The sequence below is a fragment of the Pongo abelii genome, chromosome 7, assembly GCF_028885655.2.
Source record: "Pongo abelii isolate AG06213 chromosome 7, NHGRI_mPonAbe1-v2.0_pri, whole genome shotgun sequence".
In the NCBI taxonomy this organism is placed as follows: domain Eukaryota; kingdom Metazoa; phylum Chordata; class Mammalia; order Primates; family Hominidae; genus Pongo; species Pongo abelii.
Genome location: NC_071992.2, coordinates 112,692,263 through 112,712,524, shown reverse-complemented (window position 1 = coordinate 112,712,524; position 20,262 = coordinate 112,692,263). Strand labels below are relative to the sequence as shown.

At 38.9% G+C, this 20,262-nt stretch overlaps 1 protein-coding gene across 5 annotated transcripts in view; it reads right to left on the bottom strand.

Annotated features, from left to right (window-relative positions):
- The window catches only part of CPQ (carboxypeptidase Q), a 585,190-nt gene that overhangs the window by 436,381 nt on the left and 128,547 nt on the right, over positions 1 to 20,262 (bottom strand). For all 5 annotated transcript variants that reach the window (XR_008527671.2, XM_054560984.2, XM_054560983.2 and 2 more), the window contains 1 exon segment: positions 13,581 to 14,046. Coding sequence is in view for 4 of the 5 variants with exons in the window: in XM_054560984.2 (XP_054416959.2) it covers positions 13,581 to 14,013 (433 nt within the window). In the remaining variant the exon portion in view is untranslated.

The following is a 20,262-nucleotide window of genomic DNA, read 5'->3' as shown; positions in this document are numbered from 1 at the left end:
TGTTGTGGGAGGGAACTGGTGAGAGGTAATTGAATCATGGGGGCAGGCCTTCCTGTACTGCTCTGGTGGTAGTGAAAAAGTCTCACAAGATCTCATGGTTTTAAAAGGGGGAATTTCCTGCACAAGTTCTCTTCTCTTGTCTGCCACCATGTGAGAAATGCCTTTCACCTTCCACCATGATTGTGAGACATCCCCAGCCATGTGGAACTGTAAGTCTATTAAATCTCTTTCTTTTGTAAATTGCCCAGTCTTGGGTATGTCTTTATCGGCAGCAGGAAAATGGACCAATACAGTAAATTGGTACCAGTAGACTGGGGCGCTGCTGAAAAGATACCCAAAAATGTGGAAGCAACTTTGGAACTGGGTAACAGGCAGAGGTGGAATAGTATGAAGGGCTCAGAAGAAGACAGGAAAATGTGGGAAAGTTTGGAACTCCCTGGAGACTTGTTGAAATGGCTTTGACTAAAATGCTCATAATAATATGGACAATGAAGCGCAGGCTGAGGTGGTCTCAGATGGAGATGAGGAACTTGTTGGCAAATGGAGCAAAGGTGATTCTTGCTGTGTTTTAGCAAAGAAACTGGTGGCATTTTACCCCCACCCTAGCAATTTGTGGAACTTCGAACTTGAGAGAGATGATTTAGGGTATCTGGCAGAAGAAATTTCTAAGAAGCAAAGCTTTCAAGAGGTGACTTGGGTGCTGTTAAAGGCATTCAGTTTTATAAGGGAAGCAGAGCATAAAAGTTCGGAAAATTTGCAGCCTGACAATGTGATAGTAAAGAAAATCCCATTTTCTGAGGAGAAATCCAAGCTGGCTGAAGAAATTTGCATTAATAATGAGGAGCTGAATGTTAATCCCCAAGACAATGGGGAAAATGTCCCCAGGGCATGTCAGAGGTCTTCAAGGTAGCTCCTCCCATCACAGGCCTGAAGGCCTAGGAGTAAAAAGTGGTTTCATGGGCTGGGCCCAGGATCCTCATGCTGTGTGCCATCTAGGGACTTGGTGACCTGTGTCCCAGTCGCTCTAGTTGTGGCTGAAAGGGGCCAATGTAGAATCTGAACCATGGCTTCAGAGGGCACAAGCCTCATGCCTTGGCATCTTCCACATGATGTTGAGCCTGCCAGTGCACAGGAGTCAAGAATTGGGGTTTGGGAACCTCCACCTAGATTTCAGGGGATGTATGGAAACATCTGGATGTCTAGGCAGAAGTTTGCTGCAGGGGAAGTGCTCTCATGGAGAACCTCCACTAGGGCAGTGCAGAAGGGAAATGTAGGATCAGAGCCCCCACACAGAGTCCCTATTGTGGCACTGCCTAGTAGAGCTGTGAGAAGAGGGCCACTGTCCTCAAGACCCCAGAATGATAGATCCACCAACAGCTTGCACCGTGCACCTGGAAAATCTGCAGACACTCAACACCAGCCCATGAAAGCAGCCTGGAAGGATGGAGCTGCCCAAGACCGTGGCAACCCATATTTTGCATTGGCATGACCTAGATGTGAGACATGGAGTCAAAGGAGATCATTTTGAAGCTTTAAGATTTGGCTGCCCTGCTGGATTTCAGACTTGCATGGGGCCTGTAGCCCCTTCGTTTTGGCCAATTTCTCCCACTTGGAATGGCTGTATTTACCCAATGCCTGTACCCTCATTGTATCTAGGAAGTAACTAGCTTGCTTTTGATTTTGCAGGCTTATAAGTGGACAGGACTTGCCTTGTCTCGGATGAGACTTTGGACTGTGGACTTTTGAGTTAATGCTGAAATGAGTTAAGATTTTGGCAAACTGTTGGGAAAGCATGATTGGTTTTGAAATGTGAGGACATGAGATTTTGGAGGGGCCAAGTCAGAATGATATGGTTTGACTATGTCCCGACCCAACTCTGATCTTGAATTTCCATGTGTTGTGGGAAGGACCCAGTGGGAGGTAATTGAATCATGGGGTCAGGTCTTTCCCAAGCTGTTCTCATGAGAGTGAATAAGTCTCACAAGATCTCATGGTTTTAAAAAGGGGAGTTCCCAGGTTTGTCAAAGATAAGATAGTTGTAGATGTGCGGTGTTATTTCTGAGGGCTCTGTTCTGTTCCATTGATCTATATCTCTGTTTTGGTACCAGTACCACGCTGTTTTGGTTACTGTAGCCTTGTAGTATAGTTTGAAGTCAGGTAGTGTGATGCCTCCAGCTTTGTTCTTTTGGCTTAGGATTGACTTGGCGATACAGGCTCTTTTTTGGTTCCATATGAACTTTAAAGTAGTTTTTCCAATTCTGTGAAGAAAGTCATTGGTAGCTTGATGGGGATGGCATTGAATCTGTAAATTACCTTGCGCAGTCTGGCCATTTTCACGATATTGATTCTTCCTACCCATGAGCATGGAATGTTCTTCCATTTGTTTGTATCCTCTTTTATTTCCTTGAGCAGTGATTTGTAGTTCTCCTTGAAGAGGTCCTTCACGTCCCTTGTAAGTTGGATTCCTAGGTATTTTATTCTCTTTGAAGCAACTGTGAATGGGAGTTCACTCATGATTTGGCTCGCTGTTTGTCTGTTGTTGGTGTATAAGAATGCTTGTGATTTTTGCACATTGATTTTGTATCCTGAGACTTTTCTGAAGTTGCTTATCAGCTTAAGGAGATTTTGGGCTGAGACAATGGGGTTTTCTAGATATACAATCATGTCATCTGCAAACAAGGACAATTTGACTTCCTCTTTTCCTAATCAAATACCCATTATTTCCTTCTCCTGCCTAATTGCCCTGGCCAGAACTTCCAACACTATGTTGAAAAGGAGTGGTGAGAGAGGGCATCCCTGTCTTGTGCCAGTTTTCAAAGCGAATGCTTCCGGTTTTTGCCCATTCAGTATGATATTGGTTGTGGAATTGTCACAGATAGCTCTTATTATTTTGAGATACATCCCATCAATACCTAATTTATTGAGAGTTTTTAGCATGAAGGGTTGTTGAATTGAATTTTGTCAAAGGCCTTTTCTGCATCTATTGAGATAATCTTGTGGTTTTTGTCTTTGGTTCTCTTTATATGCTGGATTACATTTATTGATTTGCATATATTGAACCAGCCTTGCATCCCAGGGATGAAGCCCACTTGATCATGGTGGATGAGCTTTTTGATGTGCTGCTGGATTCTGTTTGCCAGTATTTTATTGAGGATTTTTGTATCAATGTTCATCAAGGATATTGGTCTAAAATTCTCTTTTTTGGTTGTGTCTCTGCTCGGCTTTGGTATCAGGATGATGCTGGCCTCATAAAATGAGTTAGGGAGGATTCCCTCTTTTTCTGTTGATTGGAATAGTTTCAGAAGGAATGGTACCAGTTCCTCCTTGTACCTCTGGTAGAATTCGGCTGTGAATCCATCTGCTCCTGGACTCTTTTTGGTTGATAGGCTATTGATTATTGCCACAATTTCATCTCCTGTTATTGGTCTATTCAGAGATTTAACTTCTTCCTGGTTTAGTCTTGGGAGAGTGTATGTGTCGAGGAATTCATCCATTTCTTCTAGATTTTCTAGTTTATTTGCGTAGAGGTGTTTGTAGTATTCTCTGATGGTAGTTTGTATTTCTGTGGGATCGGTGGTGATATCCCCTTTATCATTTTTTATTGCATCTATTTGATTCTCTCTTTTTTTCTTTATTAGTCTTCTAGCGGTCTATCAATTTTGTTGATCCTTTCAAAAAACCAGCTCCTGGATTCATTAATTTTTTGAAGGGTTTTTGTGTCTCTATTTCCTTCAGTTCTGCTCTGATTTTAGTTATTTCTTGCCTTCTGCGAGCTTTTGAATGTGTTTGCTCTTGCTTTTCTAGTTCTTTTAATTGTGATCTTAGGGTGTCAATTTTGGGTCTTTCCTGCTTTCTCTTGTGGGCATTTAGTGCTATAAATTTCCCTCTACACACTGCTTTGAATGCATCCCAGAGATTCTGGTATGTTGTGTCTTTGTTCTCGTTGGTTTCAAAGAACATCTTTATTTCTGCCTTCATTTTGTTATGTACCCAGTAGTCATTCAGGAGCAGGTTGTTCAGTTTCCATGTAATTGAGCGGTTTTGAGTGAGATTCTTAATCCTGAGTTCTAGCTTGATTGCACTGTGATCTGAGAGACAGTTTGTTATAATTTCTGTTCTTTTACATTTGCTGAGGAGAGCTTTACTTCCAAGTATGTGGTCCATTTTGGAATAGGTGTGGTGTGGTGCTGAAAAAAATGTATATTCTGTTGATTTGGGGTGGAAAGGATTCCCTATTTAATAAATGGTGCTGGGAAAACTGGCTAGCCATATGTAGAAAGCTGAAACTGGATCCCTTCCTTACACCTTATACAAAAATCAATTCGAGATGGATTAAAGACTTAAATGTTAGACCTAAAACCATAAAAGCCCTAGAAGAAAACCTAGGCATTACCATTCAGGACATAGGCATGGGCAAGGACTTCATGTCTAAAACACCAAAAGCAATGGCAACAAAAGCCAAAATTGACAAATGGGATCTAATTAAACTAAAGAGTTTCTGCACAGCAAAAGAAACTACCATTGGAGTGAACAGGCAACCTACAAAATGGGAGAAAATTTTCGCAACCTACTCATCTGACAAAGGGCTAACATCCAGAATCTACAAAACTCAAACAAATTCACAAGAAAAAAACAACCCCATCAAAAAGTGGGCAAAGGACATGAACAGACACTTCTCAAAAGAAGACATTTATGCAGCCAAAAAACACATGAAAAAATGCTCACCATCACTGGCCATCAGAGAAATCCAAATCAAAACCACAATGAGATACCATCTCACACCAGTTAGAATGGCAATCATTAAAAAGTCAGGAAACAACAGGTGCTGGAGAGGATGTGGAGAAATAGGAACACTTTTACACTGTTGGTGGGACTGTAAACTAGTTCAACCATTGTGGAATTCAGTGTGGCGATTCCTCAGGGATCTAGAACTAGAAATACCATTTGACCCAGCCATCCCATTACTGGGTATATACCCAAAGGACTATAAATCATGCTGTTATAAAGACACATGCACACGTATGTTTACTGCGGCACTATTCACAATAGCAAAGACTTGGAACCAACCCAAATGTCCAACAATGATAGACTGGATTAAGAAAATGTGGCACATATACACCATGGAATACTATGCAGCCATAAAAAATGATGAGTTCATGTCCTTTGTAGGGACATGGATGAAATTGGAAATCATCATTCTCAGTAAACTATCGCAAGAACAAAAAACCAAACACCACATATTCTCACTCATAAGTGGGAATTGAACAATGAGAACACATGGACACAGGAAGGGGAACATCACACTCTGGGGACTGTTGTGGAGTGGGGGGAGGGGGGAGGCATAGCATTGGGAGATATACCTAATGCTAGATGACGAGTTAGTGGGTGCAGCGCACCAGCATGGCACATGTATACATATGTAACTAACCTGCACATTGCGCACATGTACCCTAAAATCTAAAGTATAATAATAAATAAAGAAATAAATAAATAAATGAAAAAAAAAAGGGGAGTTCCCTGCACAAGCTCTCTTCTCTTGTCTGCCACCATGTGAGATGTGCCTTTCACCTCCTGCCATGATTGTGAGGCCTCCCAAGCCACGTGGAATTGTAAGTCTAATAGACCTCTTTCTTTTGTAAATTGCCCAGTCTTGGGTATGTCTTTATAAGCAGCGTGAAAATGGACTAATACAGATGATTTTTATTATTTTTATATTTATGTACATGCTTTCTATAAAAAGCAAGTATTAATTTTATAATCAGGGAAATTCTGAGTAAATGATGATGGCTCAACAGCATCATCATTCATTATGTATATGGCTTGGCTGTGTCCCACCCAAATCTTATTGAGGGACTCAGTGGGAGGTAAGTGAATCATGGGGGCAGTAACCCCCATGCTGTTCTTGTGATAGTGAGTGAATTCTCACAAGATCTGACAGTTTTATAAGAGGATTTTTCCCCTTTGCTTGCCACTCATTCTCTCCTTCCGCCCTGTGAAGGAGTGCCTTCCGCCATGATTGTAACTTTCCTGAGGCCTCCCCAGCCATGTGGAACTGTGATTCAATTAAACCTCTTTTGTTTATAAATTATCCAGTCTCAGTATTTCTTCATAGCAGCATGAGAACAGACTAATACAATGTAGAAAAAGGCTTTATTTTAGTACAAGTGAATAACACCCCAAGGAAGGAACTACCTTAAAAATCCACTGCTTCTCAAATAAACGAGTAAACTAAATGAGTAACTACTATTTACTGAGTATGATACTAGATGTTGAGAATATAGAAATGGATAAGACTTAGTCCAGGCCGCCAGGAGCCCCCTAACTAATATAAAACATACAATAAAACATAACGTAATATGGCATACAAACATAATAAAACATACACCAAATATAATAAAAATATACAATCCTAAAATTTTAAGAAAGCCCTGTATTTCAGTAGAGATGTCAGTCTCCACTGAGGATTAATAAATACTCAATGACCTGCTGTGTTGGGCTCAGAGACCATAAACCATGAAGACCCAGAGTTATGTCTGCTGGGAAAGAACCACATAGTCTTCCCAAGTTCCTCTTTCTTGAACATATGTCAGCCTGTCCCGGATGTGACTGTTGATTCTCATTCTTTTACTTGGTCCATTCAAATCTGATGTATGCTATGTTATCTCAGGACTGATTGGAGATTGTGCTTTCTCCTGTCTTGTAAGTTTGTCCTTCATCTCTTGGGACTTGGCCTGCTTGTATATCTGCCTTCTTCAAACTCTCCACAGATAACTCGCAGAGCTCTCAATCCTGCCAAGTGAATAAACTAACATATCTACTGTAATACTGAAGTTGAGAAGAGTGGATAACATACATACTGTAATATTCAAGTCTAGAATTAAAAAGTTTAAAAATCTGGTTAAACAAAGAATCTACTCCATCACATATAGTTGGCAGAATCCAGCTCTTGTGAATTCTAGCTTCAGTGATCCCTTATGGAGTCTCATAAAAATTACCCTTTCCAATCTAGAGGAGACCTTACAGATTCAAAATTCCAACCATCTCTCATTTCACAGGTCACAAAATCAAGGCCATGATGATCAAATGGCAACCAAGGTCACACAACTAGTTAGTGGTAAGCCAAAGTGAGAAGATAGGTTTCCTGAGAGAGAGGCTAGAAGATAAGCTCTGCACCACTCTGCCTGGGTTAGAGATCCTGTTACACCAACTTTACACCGTCTCCTGGGGAATTTTCCACACCTGGTCCAGCCTAACTCTCCAGTCTCTTCAGAGCTTAAAATAGTCCAGTTGCCAGACAACTGTTTATCTACTTTGAGCCCCATGGAACGAGGAGTGGGGTGAAAGTGAGTCTTGGAAAACCAGAATAGATTCCGGTGAGTAAAATTCACATCCCCTGGGTTTTGAAGGTCTCAGGAGCAATCGGTAACTTGGCTTAGTTTTCAATACCAGGCAGGTAGCCAGGAAAGAGGAGGCCCAGTTGTAGAATGAGAAATGACAATGAGAAAGAAATGGGAATAAGAAAACTTTCTTTAAAAAAACACACAGAAACGAATATATTCTGCTGTCACAGTACAGGTATCAACAGCTTTTGAAACAGATCTGCTTCAGCTAGATGGCTAAAAATAGTAATCTTATAAATGAAACAACATTAAAATACTTGTATGTGAGGCAATATAGTCTAATGACTAAAAGCACAAACTCTGGAGTTTGACAGTTGTTCATGCCCAAACAAGGCCTCTTACCAGTTGTGCAACCCTTGGTAAATTACATAACCTCTTGGAGTCTGGTTCTCTCATCTGGGAAAAAAAGTGCTAATCCTTTTCAGATAATTGGACAATTGAGAGAGCTTAAAAAGGAGGATTTAAGTTGGTGTCTAACATAGATTAGCATTTAACAGAAGGCAACTGAAGAAAACTGACTAACACCATAGAACCCAAGCTAAGGAGCTCCCTAATACCTTGGAGAATTCTACCACCCATTCATGCAGCCTTAGAGAGATCAAAACTGGCTATCCCAGTGATTCTTCCAGCATGGCAGCATGAGTAACTCAGCAGATCTTCACCCCACAAAATATTTAGTGGGAAAAATTATTTAAAAAATAATTTAATGTCTCTCAAAACTCTCCTAAGGGCATACAGCAAAGGACAACATTCATCCAAGAAAATTTACCAAGTCTTGATGAGAACAGTAAGAGTCTGTGACATCTGGGTCACAATCTGCTTTCCTCTCCCACCCCCAGCCCCACGTTACAGAAACTCTACTACAGGTACTATATTCTGACCAAGTGCAGACAAGAACATGAGAGCTTTCTCTCCACCCAATTCTCAGTTTAGGGCTATAGTTTCACCTTTGGAAGGACAGGCTACCAGTGTTTCTCATTCCCCAACCCCATTACCTTGTGGTAGAACCTCTGTTCTAGTCAAGCAATGCCAAGAGAACTGAGGTGCTATTCCTCTACCCAAGTCCTACTCATAGGGTGGAAACTCCACCCTAAGTAGCCATCAAGAATACTAAGACTCTGATCACCCCTTTCTCAGCTCACTCATAGGAGGTGGTCCCACACTGGAAGCTGCAAGCCAACAAGGCTGAGAACTACCTCCTCCCTTCTTATCATCCACTAGGGATATCATTCTGGGTGACACTGGGTGGTGCCACTATCACTGCATCTAGCTCCTGTGCAGTAGCACGAATGTTCTCCTGGGGGAAGAGAGAAGCCATAAGGATGAAGAGCTCCATAGTTCTTATTGATGTTAGTGACTTCATTTAGTGCAGAGAATGGAGAATTCCCTGCCTAAGGGTGTTGCTGAAAATAATGGAGAGCTTGGTGAAGAACAATTAAGGGGGTGCTGGTAGCTTCACGATACTGCTAGCAACAAGCAAAATGGCAGAACAACCATAGCTTTAACAGAAAGAATCAAGGAAAGAAATAACCAAGAAGGGCCTTCCTGGGATCCCAGTAAACCCTGGGGGTTGAAAAGCTACACACATGTCCTAGGTTATACCTACTCAGGAACAATCAAAACAACACATGGGTCAGACTTGAAAACACTTCCCAAGCTGCACACAGATCCGTCAACAAAGGGCGGAAACCTCACTCACTCAATGTGTTTAAGGACAACCTCTGAGCAAACACTGGCTAAAAAATAAGCTATTCTGACCCTGGAGAAAATACTATTAAGCCACACTTAAAAATAAAATTACTTGCATTCTGGTAATCTGGAAGGCTGTGTGCATGCCCAAGGCCGCACCCTCTCAGAAGCGATTAGAAAAGGAACTTCCAAGGCATTTGGCCTTGGCCAAAGTTGGGGGGAAAACAAACTTCTTAAGTTGTAATAACAGACTCCAAGCCATAAAAACATTGAATGGCAAAGAGTAAAAATATAACTGTCTAAAGGAACCTAAGCATAACCTTTGACCAATAAGTGGCTTATGCAGACCTACGGGTGACTCATAGGGAACCCAGCTAAAAGAAAAACAAAAAATAAAACAGAAAAACAATCTAAACAGGAACATCAGAAGCTGAACAGTGTAGGAGAAATGGATGTCACAGAGTTAGTACAGTCAAGCGATTAAACAAATGAACGACCAAGTAAATGGATGGGGGAAAGGGAGGAAGATGAGTCAGTATCCAGAGTTGCCATAAAATATTATTTTAAATTATTATTTTAAGTATTCAGGTTTTCTGTTTTTAAAACTATGGCAGAAAAAGATACAATAAAGTAAAACCCATACACACGAAAAAAAAGAAGTAGGCAGTAGAAACTGTCTTTTAGGGGGCCCAGATGTAGGATATAGCAAACACTTCAAAGCAGCTATTATTGAAATATTCAAGGAACTAAAAGAAACCATACTTAAAGAACTAAAGGCAGATATGATGACAACATCTCATCAAATAAAAAATACCAATAAAGACACAGAAATTATTTTTTAAAAAGACCAAAGAGAAGTTCTGGAGTTTAAATGTATAGTAACTAAAAAGACAAATTCAGTATAGAGGCTCAATAGTAGCTTTAAGCTAATAGAAGAAAGAATCAGTAAGCTTGATGATAGATTGATAGAGGTCATACAATCTGAAGAACAAAGAAAATAAAGAATAAAGAAAAATGAGCAGAGCCTAAGAGAAATATGCGACGTCATTAAATCACCAACACACTGTAAATGGAAGTACCAGAAGGAGAGGAAAAAGAAAAAAAGGAAGAAAAAGAATTTGTGAAAATGATGGTTGAAAACTTCTCAAATCTGATGAAAAACTTCAATCTACGCACCCAAGAAAATCAACAACCTCCAAGTAAGATGAGAATAAAGATATACATACCTAGATACATTAGAGTCAAAATAATAAAAATCAAAAGAGAAAGAAAACCTTGAAAGCAATAAAGAAGACATGACTCATCACATACAAGGAAACCTCCAAAACAGTAACAGCTGACATCTCATCAAAAAAATGGAGTCCAGGCCGGGCATGGTGGCTCAAGCCTGTAATCCCATCACTTTGGGAAGCCTAGGCAGGTGGATCACCTGAATCCAGGAATTCGAGACAAGCCTGTCCAAAATGGTGAAACCCCATCTCTACTAAAAATACAAAAAATTAGCTGGGCATGGTGGTGTGCACCTGTAATCCCAGCTACTTGGGAGGCTGAGGCAGGAGAATCACTTGAACTGGGGAAGTGGAGGTTGCAGTGGGCTGAGATTGTGCCATTGCACTCCAGCCTAGGCAACAAGAGTGAAACTCCATCTCAAAAAAAAAAGGAAGAAAGAAAAAGAAACAATGGAGTCCAGAAGGCAATGGGATGGATAATGTATTCAAAGTGCTGAAAGTAAAAAAAAAAAGAAAGAAAAGAAAAAAAGAAAAGAAAAACAAACCCGTCAACTAAGAATCTCATGTCTAGTAAAACTATCTTTCAAAACTGAAGGTTGAGTAAAGAGATAAAGATGAATAAAGGCTCAGAGAATTTGTTGCTAGAAAAATCTAAACAGTTGTTCTGCCCAAAAGCAAGTGACAGCAGTGATTTAGACCCCTATCCTTACAAACATAAAAAAATTATAAGATACTATAAATAACTGTATACCAACAAATTACATGACTTAGATAAAACAGATACATTTCTCAAAAGACACAAACTACTAAAACTGACTCAAGAAGAAACTGAAAATCTGATTAGACAAGTAAAGAAATTGAATTAATAATTAAAAATCTTCCCACAAAGAAAAGCGTGAATGAGATTGCTTCACTGGTGAATTCTACCAGAAATTTAAAGAATTAACAGCAGTCATTTATAATCTCTTCCAAAGCATGGAAGGTGAGGTGACACTTTGCCACTGATTTCATGAGGCCAGTCTTACTCTGATACCAAAAAAAAACAAACAAAAAAAAGACATTACAAGAAAATGAAACTACAAGCCAATATCCCTATGGATATAAATGCAAAATATTAAGCAAAATACTACCAAACTGAATTCAGCACCATATAAAAAAGATTATGTATTGTAATCAAGTGGGGTTTATCTTAGTAATGCAAGGTTTGTTTAACATCTGAAAATCAATTAATGTAATGCACCGAATTAAAGGAGAAAGAATAGTCTTTTCAACAAATGAAGCTGAGACAACTGAAATGATCACATTCAAAAGAAGAAAGCTGAAGCCTTATCTTATACCATATACAAAAATTAATGCAGTTAATTCACAGATATAAATGTAAGAATGGCAGCCATAAAATTCTTAAAAGAAAATATGAGATGAGAGTAAAGATATACATACCTAGATACATTACAGTAGTAGTAGTAAATGTTTGTGACCATGGTGTAGGCAATGGTTTGATATGACACCAAAAGCACAGGCAACAAAAGAAATAAAATAAATTAGTTGGACTAATCAAAAATTAAATATTTCTGTAGCAAATATTGCCATCAAAAAAAAGAAAAGACAGTCCTCAGAATGGGACAGAACATTAGTAAATCAAATATATGAAAAGGGACTTGTATATATGATACATTCAAAAAGCTTTTAAAACTCTATAATAAAAATCTCATAGTCCAATTAAAAACTGGGCAATGAATTTGGATACACATTTCTCCAAAGAAGATAAACAAATGGTGAGTGAGAACATGGAAGGATGCTCAACATCACTTGTCATTAGGGAAATGCAAATCAAAATCACAATGAGATACCACTCCACATCCACTAGAATAGCTATAACCAAGAAGACAGATATAACAAGTGTTGGCAAGCATATGGAAAAATTATAATACATTGTCAGTGGGTACATTAAACTGTGCAGCCACTTCAGAAAACAGTTTGACAATACCTCATAAAGTTAAACATAGAGCTGGTATATGACCCAGCAATTCTACTTCTTGGTATATGCCCAAGAGAAATGAAAACAAATGTTCACATGAAAAACTTGTGCATGAATGTTCATAGCAGCACTATTCATAATATCTAAAAGGTGAAAACAATCTCAGTGTCCACCAACTGATGCATGGATAAATAAAAATGTGGTACATCCATAAAATGGAATATTATTGATCAATAAAAAGAATGAAATACTGAAACATGTGACAACATAGATGAACCTGGAAAACAGTATGCTACATGAAAAAAAGCACTCACAAAAGATCACATAATTTATTATTCCATTCATGTAAAATGCCCAGAATAAGCAAATCCATAAAGACAGAAAGCAGATTAGTGGTTTCCTAGGGCTGGGATATAGGTAGACTGGAGAATGACAGCTAATAGTCACAGAGTTTCTTTTTGTGGTGATGAACATGTTCTATAATTAGATTGTGGTGGCTGCACAATAATATAATCTGTGAATATATTAAAAATTGCTTGTACATTCTAAATGCATGAACATCATAGTATGTGAATTATATCTCAATAAATAATGTTTTAAACTGACAATGTACTTCTTCACTAGGCCTTTCTCTTGGCATTCAAAAAAGTCAAAAGAATAGAGAAACTCGTTACTCTGCCACCGGAAATTAGCCCATGGATATATTCAAGGCTAACAGATAGCTCCCTGATGACCGGCTATACATCCCTGATTTGGGCATTTACTGTGCATTATCTGATAAAGCTGATCCAGGGTGCTTATAAGTAAAGGTAGAACTCAACCTTGGATAATTCCTTGCAGTAGAAGCCTCAGTTCTATAAAAATAATTAAACCAATTCAGAGTGCAAAGTTCTATTCTCTATTTCATTAATTCTAAAAAATTATTCACACTGAAGCCACTTGGAAGAAGTCATCGTTTTTGTATCCTGTTTATGTATATTTCAATTATCTACAGAACGATGCTAATGTTTAACTAGATAGCAATTACAAAGTGATAGGGCTGGTAAGTATCATGGACCAGTAGCTACAGATTCTACATTTAAAAAGCGATCCAACATGATCAGTTCTCTTTCACAAAAGAAACAGAAGTAAAAAATGGGAGGACAAAAAAGGGTAGAGAACTCATTAAGCCAATGGAATAGGAAATTATCCAAATTATAATATGAATCATGCCTATTGTACTCAATTACACCAAGGGACATTAGTTTTATAAAATACAAATCAAACTGAAAAGACAAACAATACCTTCTGGAGGAGTCCCAATGCTGCTGCCAAGACCCAGGATGGCTATCTTATGAATTCTTGGCTCCAGCATCACAGCTGATTCTTCTCCCCTCTCCCAGTGGGGTATTCTCACTGGCTCCAGGTGAACATTCTCCAGCCCATCTTGCTGCAGGTTTTGGTACATAATTTGGATGGCTTTTTCTAGGTTCTTGGAGCCACTCAGTCTGGGTCCAACAGTATCAACCAGAAGTGCCAGTCGCTCATAGGATCTGTTCTGGGCTTTACCATAAACAGCTAGGTTGATGATTGCTTTAGCAACATCTCCATAGCTGGCTATTTCTTCTTTTATTTCTTCAAAAGTCCTCTTAGAGATGCCATTCTTGTATATAGCTTTCCCAGAGCACAGGGATAAAAGGTGAACACCACCAAAAAATGCGAAGATAAGGAATTTCATTTTTTTTCCAGTTGGTTTTCTTGTTAAGATAATCTACATAAATAAGAAACATTATGTTTTAGGGGAAAAGAATCTCACAGCTATCTGCCCATAACCCAGGGATTGCTTTTCAAGCAGCATTCCCCTTCCTTTCCCAACCACTGCCCAACATCCACCATCAAATTCAGGCATAGTTACTCCGAGGAATGAACAAGAGGCAATGATTGACCTCCCTTAAAACTGTAGAATCACGTGTTACCTATTAATCCTGTTTAAAATATGCTAAAAGGATAAATCAAGAAAAGAGCTGGGAAGGAGAGAAAGAAGTGGTGGTAGCAGTGATAGGGCCAAGGCAGTGTTACCTGCTGTATAGTCTCCTAAATAGAGTATAATCCAAATGGGTGTCCTTGCTCCCTCCGCCAGGTGTGTTCTCTCCTCTTTGCCTGTCAGACTCATCAATTGAGGCCCTCTCAGCTGTCATCTGTTTTTGATACTTTTACCAACCCCCCCTTCAGAAAAATAATTGCTTCTTCATCTGTGCTTGAAAAGTACTTTATGCTTATGTTCAAAAGATATTTATTGGAAGCCACTAGATGCCACAAACTGTGGTATGTTTTAAAAGGAAAAAGTCTAAGCTACTGCAAAACGCAGAGAATTAATAAAAAGACCGGGCTTTGTTACCACTTAACTGTTTGATATCCACCACCTACATAATAAAAATAATAATAACAATAACAGGAAGCATTTATATAGTGCATGCTGTGTGTCAGATCTTGTACTAAGTATGCTACATTCATTAATGCATTTAATCCTCACAACAGCTCTGTAAGGTAGTTTATTATTACCTTTATTTTACAAATGAGGAAACTGGGGCACCAAGAGATTAAGCAGTTTGCCAAAGATACACAAAGGCTTTCTAGCTCTAGAGTCCATGCTTTCAACAGTGCTACTCAAAGCATGGTTTGTGGGCCATACCAGTCCACAAACTGTTTTTTACTAATGCACAATAGGTAAATACAGAGATTATGAGTAAAAGTATTCAGTGCTGTCCAATATAGTAATCAATTGTCTCATATGGTCACTTCAATTTGAATTAACTAAAATTAAATTAAACTAAAGATTTATTTTCTCAGTCACACTAGCCACATTTCAAGTACTCAATAGCTACGTGTGGCTAGTGGCTATTATATTAAGCAGCACAGAGAACATTCCTATCATGACAGAAGGTTCTATTGGATAGCACTGGTTTAGACACTTTTATATAAACTGTATGTCTGCTATCGTTTGAATGTTTGTCCCCTTCAAAACTCATGTTGAAATGTAATTGCGCTTGTGACAGTATTATGAGGTTGGACTTTCAAAAGGTATTCAGGACATGAGGGCTCCACCTTTATGAATAAACTAATGTTTATTGCAGGAAGGGGTTTGTGCCTCCTTTGATCTCTCTCATCCCCTCTTTGCCCTTCTTCTGTGCAATGCCTTCTGCCATGTTATGACGTGGCAAGAAGACCCTCACCAGATGCGGCCCCTCAGTCTTGGACTGTTTAGCCTGCACAACCACGAGCCAATACATTTTCATTCTTTATAAATTACTCTGTCTGTGGTATTCTGTTAAAGCAACACACACACACACACACACACACACACACAACTAAGACAAAAATTGGTACCAGAGAGGTGGGTTGTTATAACAAATACCTGAAAAATGTGAAAGCAGCTTTGAAATTGGGTAATGGGGAGAGGCCGGAAGAATTTGGAAGAGCAGCCTAGAAAAAGCCTAGATTACAATGAATAGAGTATTAAGGTCAATTCTGGGAAGGGCTCAGAAGAAGAGATGAGCAAGAGAGAAAGTCTGGAACTTCTTAGAGATTACTTGAGTGATTCTTCTTAGAGATTCATGACTAGAATGCTGACAGAAATATGGACAGTACAGGCAATTCTGATGAGGTCTCAGATGGAAATGAAGAACAATGTATTGGAAACTGTAGTAAAGGCTATCCTTGTTATTAAGTGGCAAAAGACTTGGCTAAAGTGTGTCCATGCCTGAGGGCTTTAACAGAAGGCAGAATTTAAGAGTGATAAATTAGAATATCTGATGGAAGAAATTTCTAAGCAAAATACTGAAGGAGCTGTGTGGCTTCTTTTAAATGTATATAATAGAATGTGAGAGGAAAGAATAATTTAAAGATAGTATTTATAATTTAAGGGGAAACAGAACATAAAAATTATGAAAACTCACAGCCTGGTCATGTAAAGAATAAAAATGTGTGCTTAGGAGTGCAAACAAAGGGTGTGGCCACGCAACCATTTGCTAAAAAGGTTTGTACGGATAGTAAAGAGCCAGGTGCTATTCATCAAGACAATGAGAAAATGACCCCAAAGGCACTTCAGGGATCTCTGAGGCAAGCTAGAATCTTAAGGGCAAAGCTTCCAAAGAGGCACCCAGGGGACCTCAGAATTCACTGCTCTGCACCTCACCTCCCCAAATGTCTGTTCCCCACATTCTGGTGCAGTGCCCTTAAGCTGCTCCAGCCATAGCTTGAGCAGTCACATGTGCAGCTAAGGCCTCTGCTCCTGAGTGCACAAGCAGTAAGTCTTGGTGGTATCCACACGGTGCCAATTCTGCAGGCACACAGAGTTCACAAGCTGTGGAGGCATGGTTACCTTCACCTAGATTTTAAAGAATGTATCAGACAGCCTGGGGATCCAGGTAGAAATCTGCTGCAGGAGGAGAGCTGCCACAAACAGTCCCCACTAAAGCAATGTCTAGTGAAGCTGCAGGGGCAGAACCATACCTGAGACTCCTGAACTGTAGATACCAGCACACAAAGCCAGCCCGGGAGAGCTGTAAGTATAAGACTCCAACCTTCCAGCAAAGCCATAGGTGCAGGGCTCTCCAAGTCCTTGGGGGCTCAACCCCTGCCCCAGTGTGTCCAGGAAGCAGGGCAGCATGGGGTCAAAGAAAATTATTTCTGAGGCTTAAGATTTACTGTTGTTGTCCCCATTGGGTTTTGGACTTACTTGGAACCAGTTACCCCTTCCTTGCCTATTTATCCATTTTGGAATGGGAATGTCTATCCTATACCTGTCCCACCATTATATTGTGGAAATAGATAACTTGTATAATTTCACAGGCTCACAGCTAGAGGGGAATTTGCCTCAGAATGAATTGTGTTATGTCTCACCCATATGTGCTTTAGATAAGACTTTGGACTTTTGAGTTGGTGTTGGAAGGAATTAAGACTTTGGAGCTATTGGGATGAAACAAATGTGTTTTGTATGTAAGAAAAACATGATGGGAGGAATACTATGGGTTTAACTTTTGTCCCTCCAAATTCATGCTGAAATTTAATTGCCTTTGTAATGGTCTTGGAAGGTAGGACCTTTAAGAGGTGTTTAGATCATGATGGATTTGCCCTCGTGAATGGACAAATGCCTTTGAGGGAATTAGTTATTTATCATAGGAGTGAGTTTACCCCCTCTTGCTTTTTCTCTCTCCCTCTCTTGCCCTTCCACCATGTGATGCCTTTTGCAAAGTTTTGATGCAGCTAAAAGGCCCTCACCAGACGTGGCCCCTCAATCTTGGACTTTCTAGGCTCTAGAATTGTAAACAAATTAATTTCTGTTAGTTATAAACTATCCAGTCCGTGGTATTCCATTACAGCAGCACAAAATAGACTAAGACAACATCTTGTCAACTTTAGTGATTAAAAAATGGTGCTTCTCTTTGTATGTCTTTTTACTTTCACCTTTCTAATTTATTGTTATTTTGCAAAAGCATTAGTCTATAACAAATTCAAAATTTTCAAAACTGTTCCTTCACCACAGACAATAGGAGAAGCACAATCATAAACTACTAAATTATAAGAAAAAATTCTAAAATAAGCCAGCATGCAGAGCCTTTAAAAATATGACTCCAACAACTACTTCAACCTTATCTAACCTCCTCCCCCTCTAGAGCACACAGATTTTCATTCTCATTCTCTTTCTCTCTCCGACACACACATACATATACATGCATTGCTAAGCTTCTATATATTGAGCCCTTGAAATGTGTTGAGTCCAAACTGAGATGTCTTAGGCTGAGGGCAGTGGCTCATGCCTGTAATCCCAGCACTTTGGGAGACTGAGGCAGGAAGACCAGCCTGGGCAATATAGCAAGATCCAGTCCCTAAAAAAAAAAAAAGAAAAGAAAAAGAAAGAAAGAAAAGAAAAGGAAGGAAGGAAGGAAGACAAATTGAAATGTTTTGTAAGTGTAAAATATTCACCTGATTTGATTTTAATGACCTAAGTTGAAAAATAAATAAATATTTCAGATAAATTGGGTTAAATAAAATGTGTTATTATTGATTTTACCTGTCTCTTTTTACTTTGTAGTATGGCTATTAGAAAAATTTAAATTGCACATTTGTGTTCATATTTATATTGGACAATAATGCTCTAGCTGCATTGAACTTCACGCTGTTCTTCAAACGCACAGGCTCTTTCATAACTCTGGGTCGTTACATATGTTCATTCTCTTTTACTGAAAGACCCTTCTCCTCACCTCCTCCCCTTCATCTGGCAAATACCTCCACTTACTGTTTAATGAAAATGCTTTAAAAACTACCTTTTCTGTAAAGGCTCACTAAACAACACCCCAGAGTTATTTGCACCAACTTCTGTGTTTCTACCATAATTAACTATGTTATCAGCTAATATGTTTGTTTATAAACCTGCCTCCCTTACTATCAAAGTCAAGTAGGGTAAATTATTCACCACTGCACCTTCAATTGTTATACTCAAATATAGGCACTCAATACATTTTTATTTAAGAAATAAATGAGCCTTTAATCTCTCTAGGTCTTAGCTTCCCAGAGTATAAGGGTACTGGCCTTGCCTCCTTCACAACTAAGCTGTAAGAGTAAAAAGTTGCTATCATATTTAAACTATCTTGAAAAATTATGAAAACTATACACTGCTGCTGCTTCCCTTTTTATTACAACTATTTACATGCATAGGGTCCTGGTTTCTATAGCCACTAAAGCCACTATACTGATACTTGTTTTTAAAAGCTAAAGTTTGTTAAGTAATAAAAAAGTTTCACCAGATTGCAATTTATTCTTGAAAGTACATTTTTCCAATGTGTTGTTGGTGCAAAAAAAGGTTCATAAGACATCTATTCATTAGCACTAACCACAAATACCTACTTCTCATTAAAAGTTCTCTAAGCATTCGGCAAACATTAATTAACTATTTCACAATACATTTCTAGTGATGGATTAGAATCATATAATGACACCATTGTAGAGATATAGGAGAGCTTAGTGATCCCTAGTCCATAACCTTGCTTTATAGAAAGTTAATCAAGACCTGTGTTTTGATTCCCAGGCAGCAGATAAACCAGAAACTATAATCAACCAGGTAATTTGACTGACTGACTTACACAGACTTCCTGGAGGATTATAAATTGTGTTTTTTTATAGGAAACCATATGCATTTACATGAAATAGAAACTCAATGAAGAATACCCAAATGCAGTCTAAGAGGCAAATAACTATAATAATATATATATACTCAAACATTCTCATGCATAGAGTACCATGAGAACAAAGAGAAGAACAAAAGGAATGCTGAAAAGCTCTAGAGAAGACATAACATCTGAAGACAGTCTTAGGAAATGGCTCAGCAGCCAGAGAAGAGGGAATGGTACCCTTTCTAGAGGGACCACCGGAACTTTGGTCACAGTCTAGTTAAAAAATATGTCCAGAAAATAACATTGCCTAAGTCAGACATCCTTTTGCATGTATGTCACTCGTATTAATAAATAACATGCCTTTTTTTTTTTTTTTTTTTTTTGGAGATGGAGTTTCACTCTTGTCCAGGCTGGAGTGCAGTGGCACAGTCTCGGCTCACTGCAATCTCCACCTTCTGGTTTCAAGCAATTCTCTTGCCTCAGCCTCCCGAGAATCTGAGATTACAGGTGCCCACCACCATGCTCAGCTAATTTTTGTATTTTTAGTAGAGATAGCGTTTCACCATATTGGCCAGGCTGATCTCTATCTCCTGACCTTGTGATCCACCCGCCTCAGCCTCCCAAAGTGCTGGGATTACAGGCGTGAGCCACCACACTTTGCCATAACATGCCATTTTTAATAATAATACTTAATGTCTCCTTATATGGTCAATTAAATTAATTTTGATACTAAAATGAGATAATCACTTTAAAACAGAAACTGAGTGTTATTCTAAATACCTTAACTAGACTGTATTTTCAAATTCCACAAACAT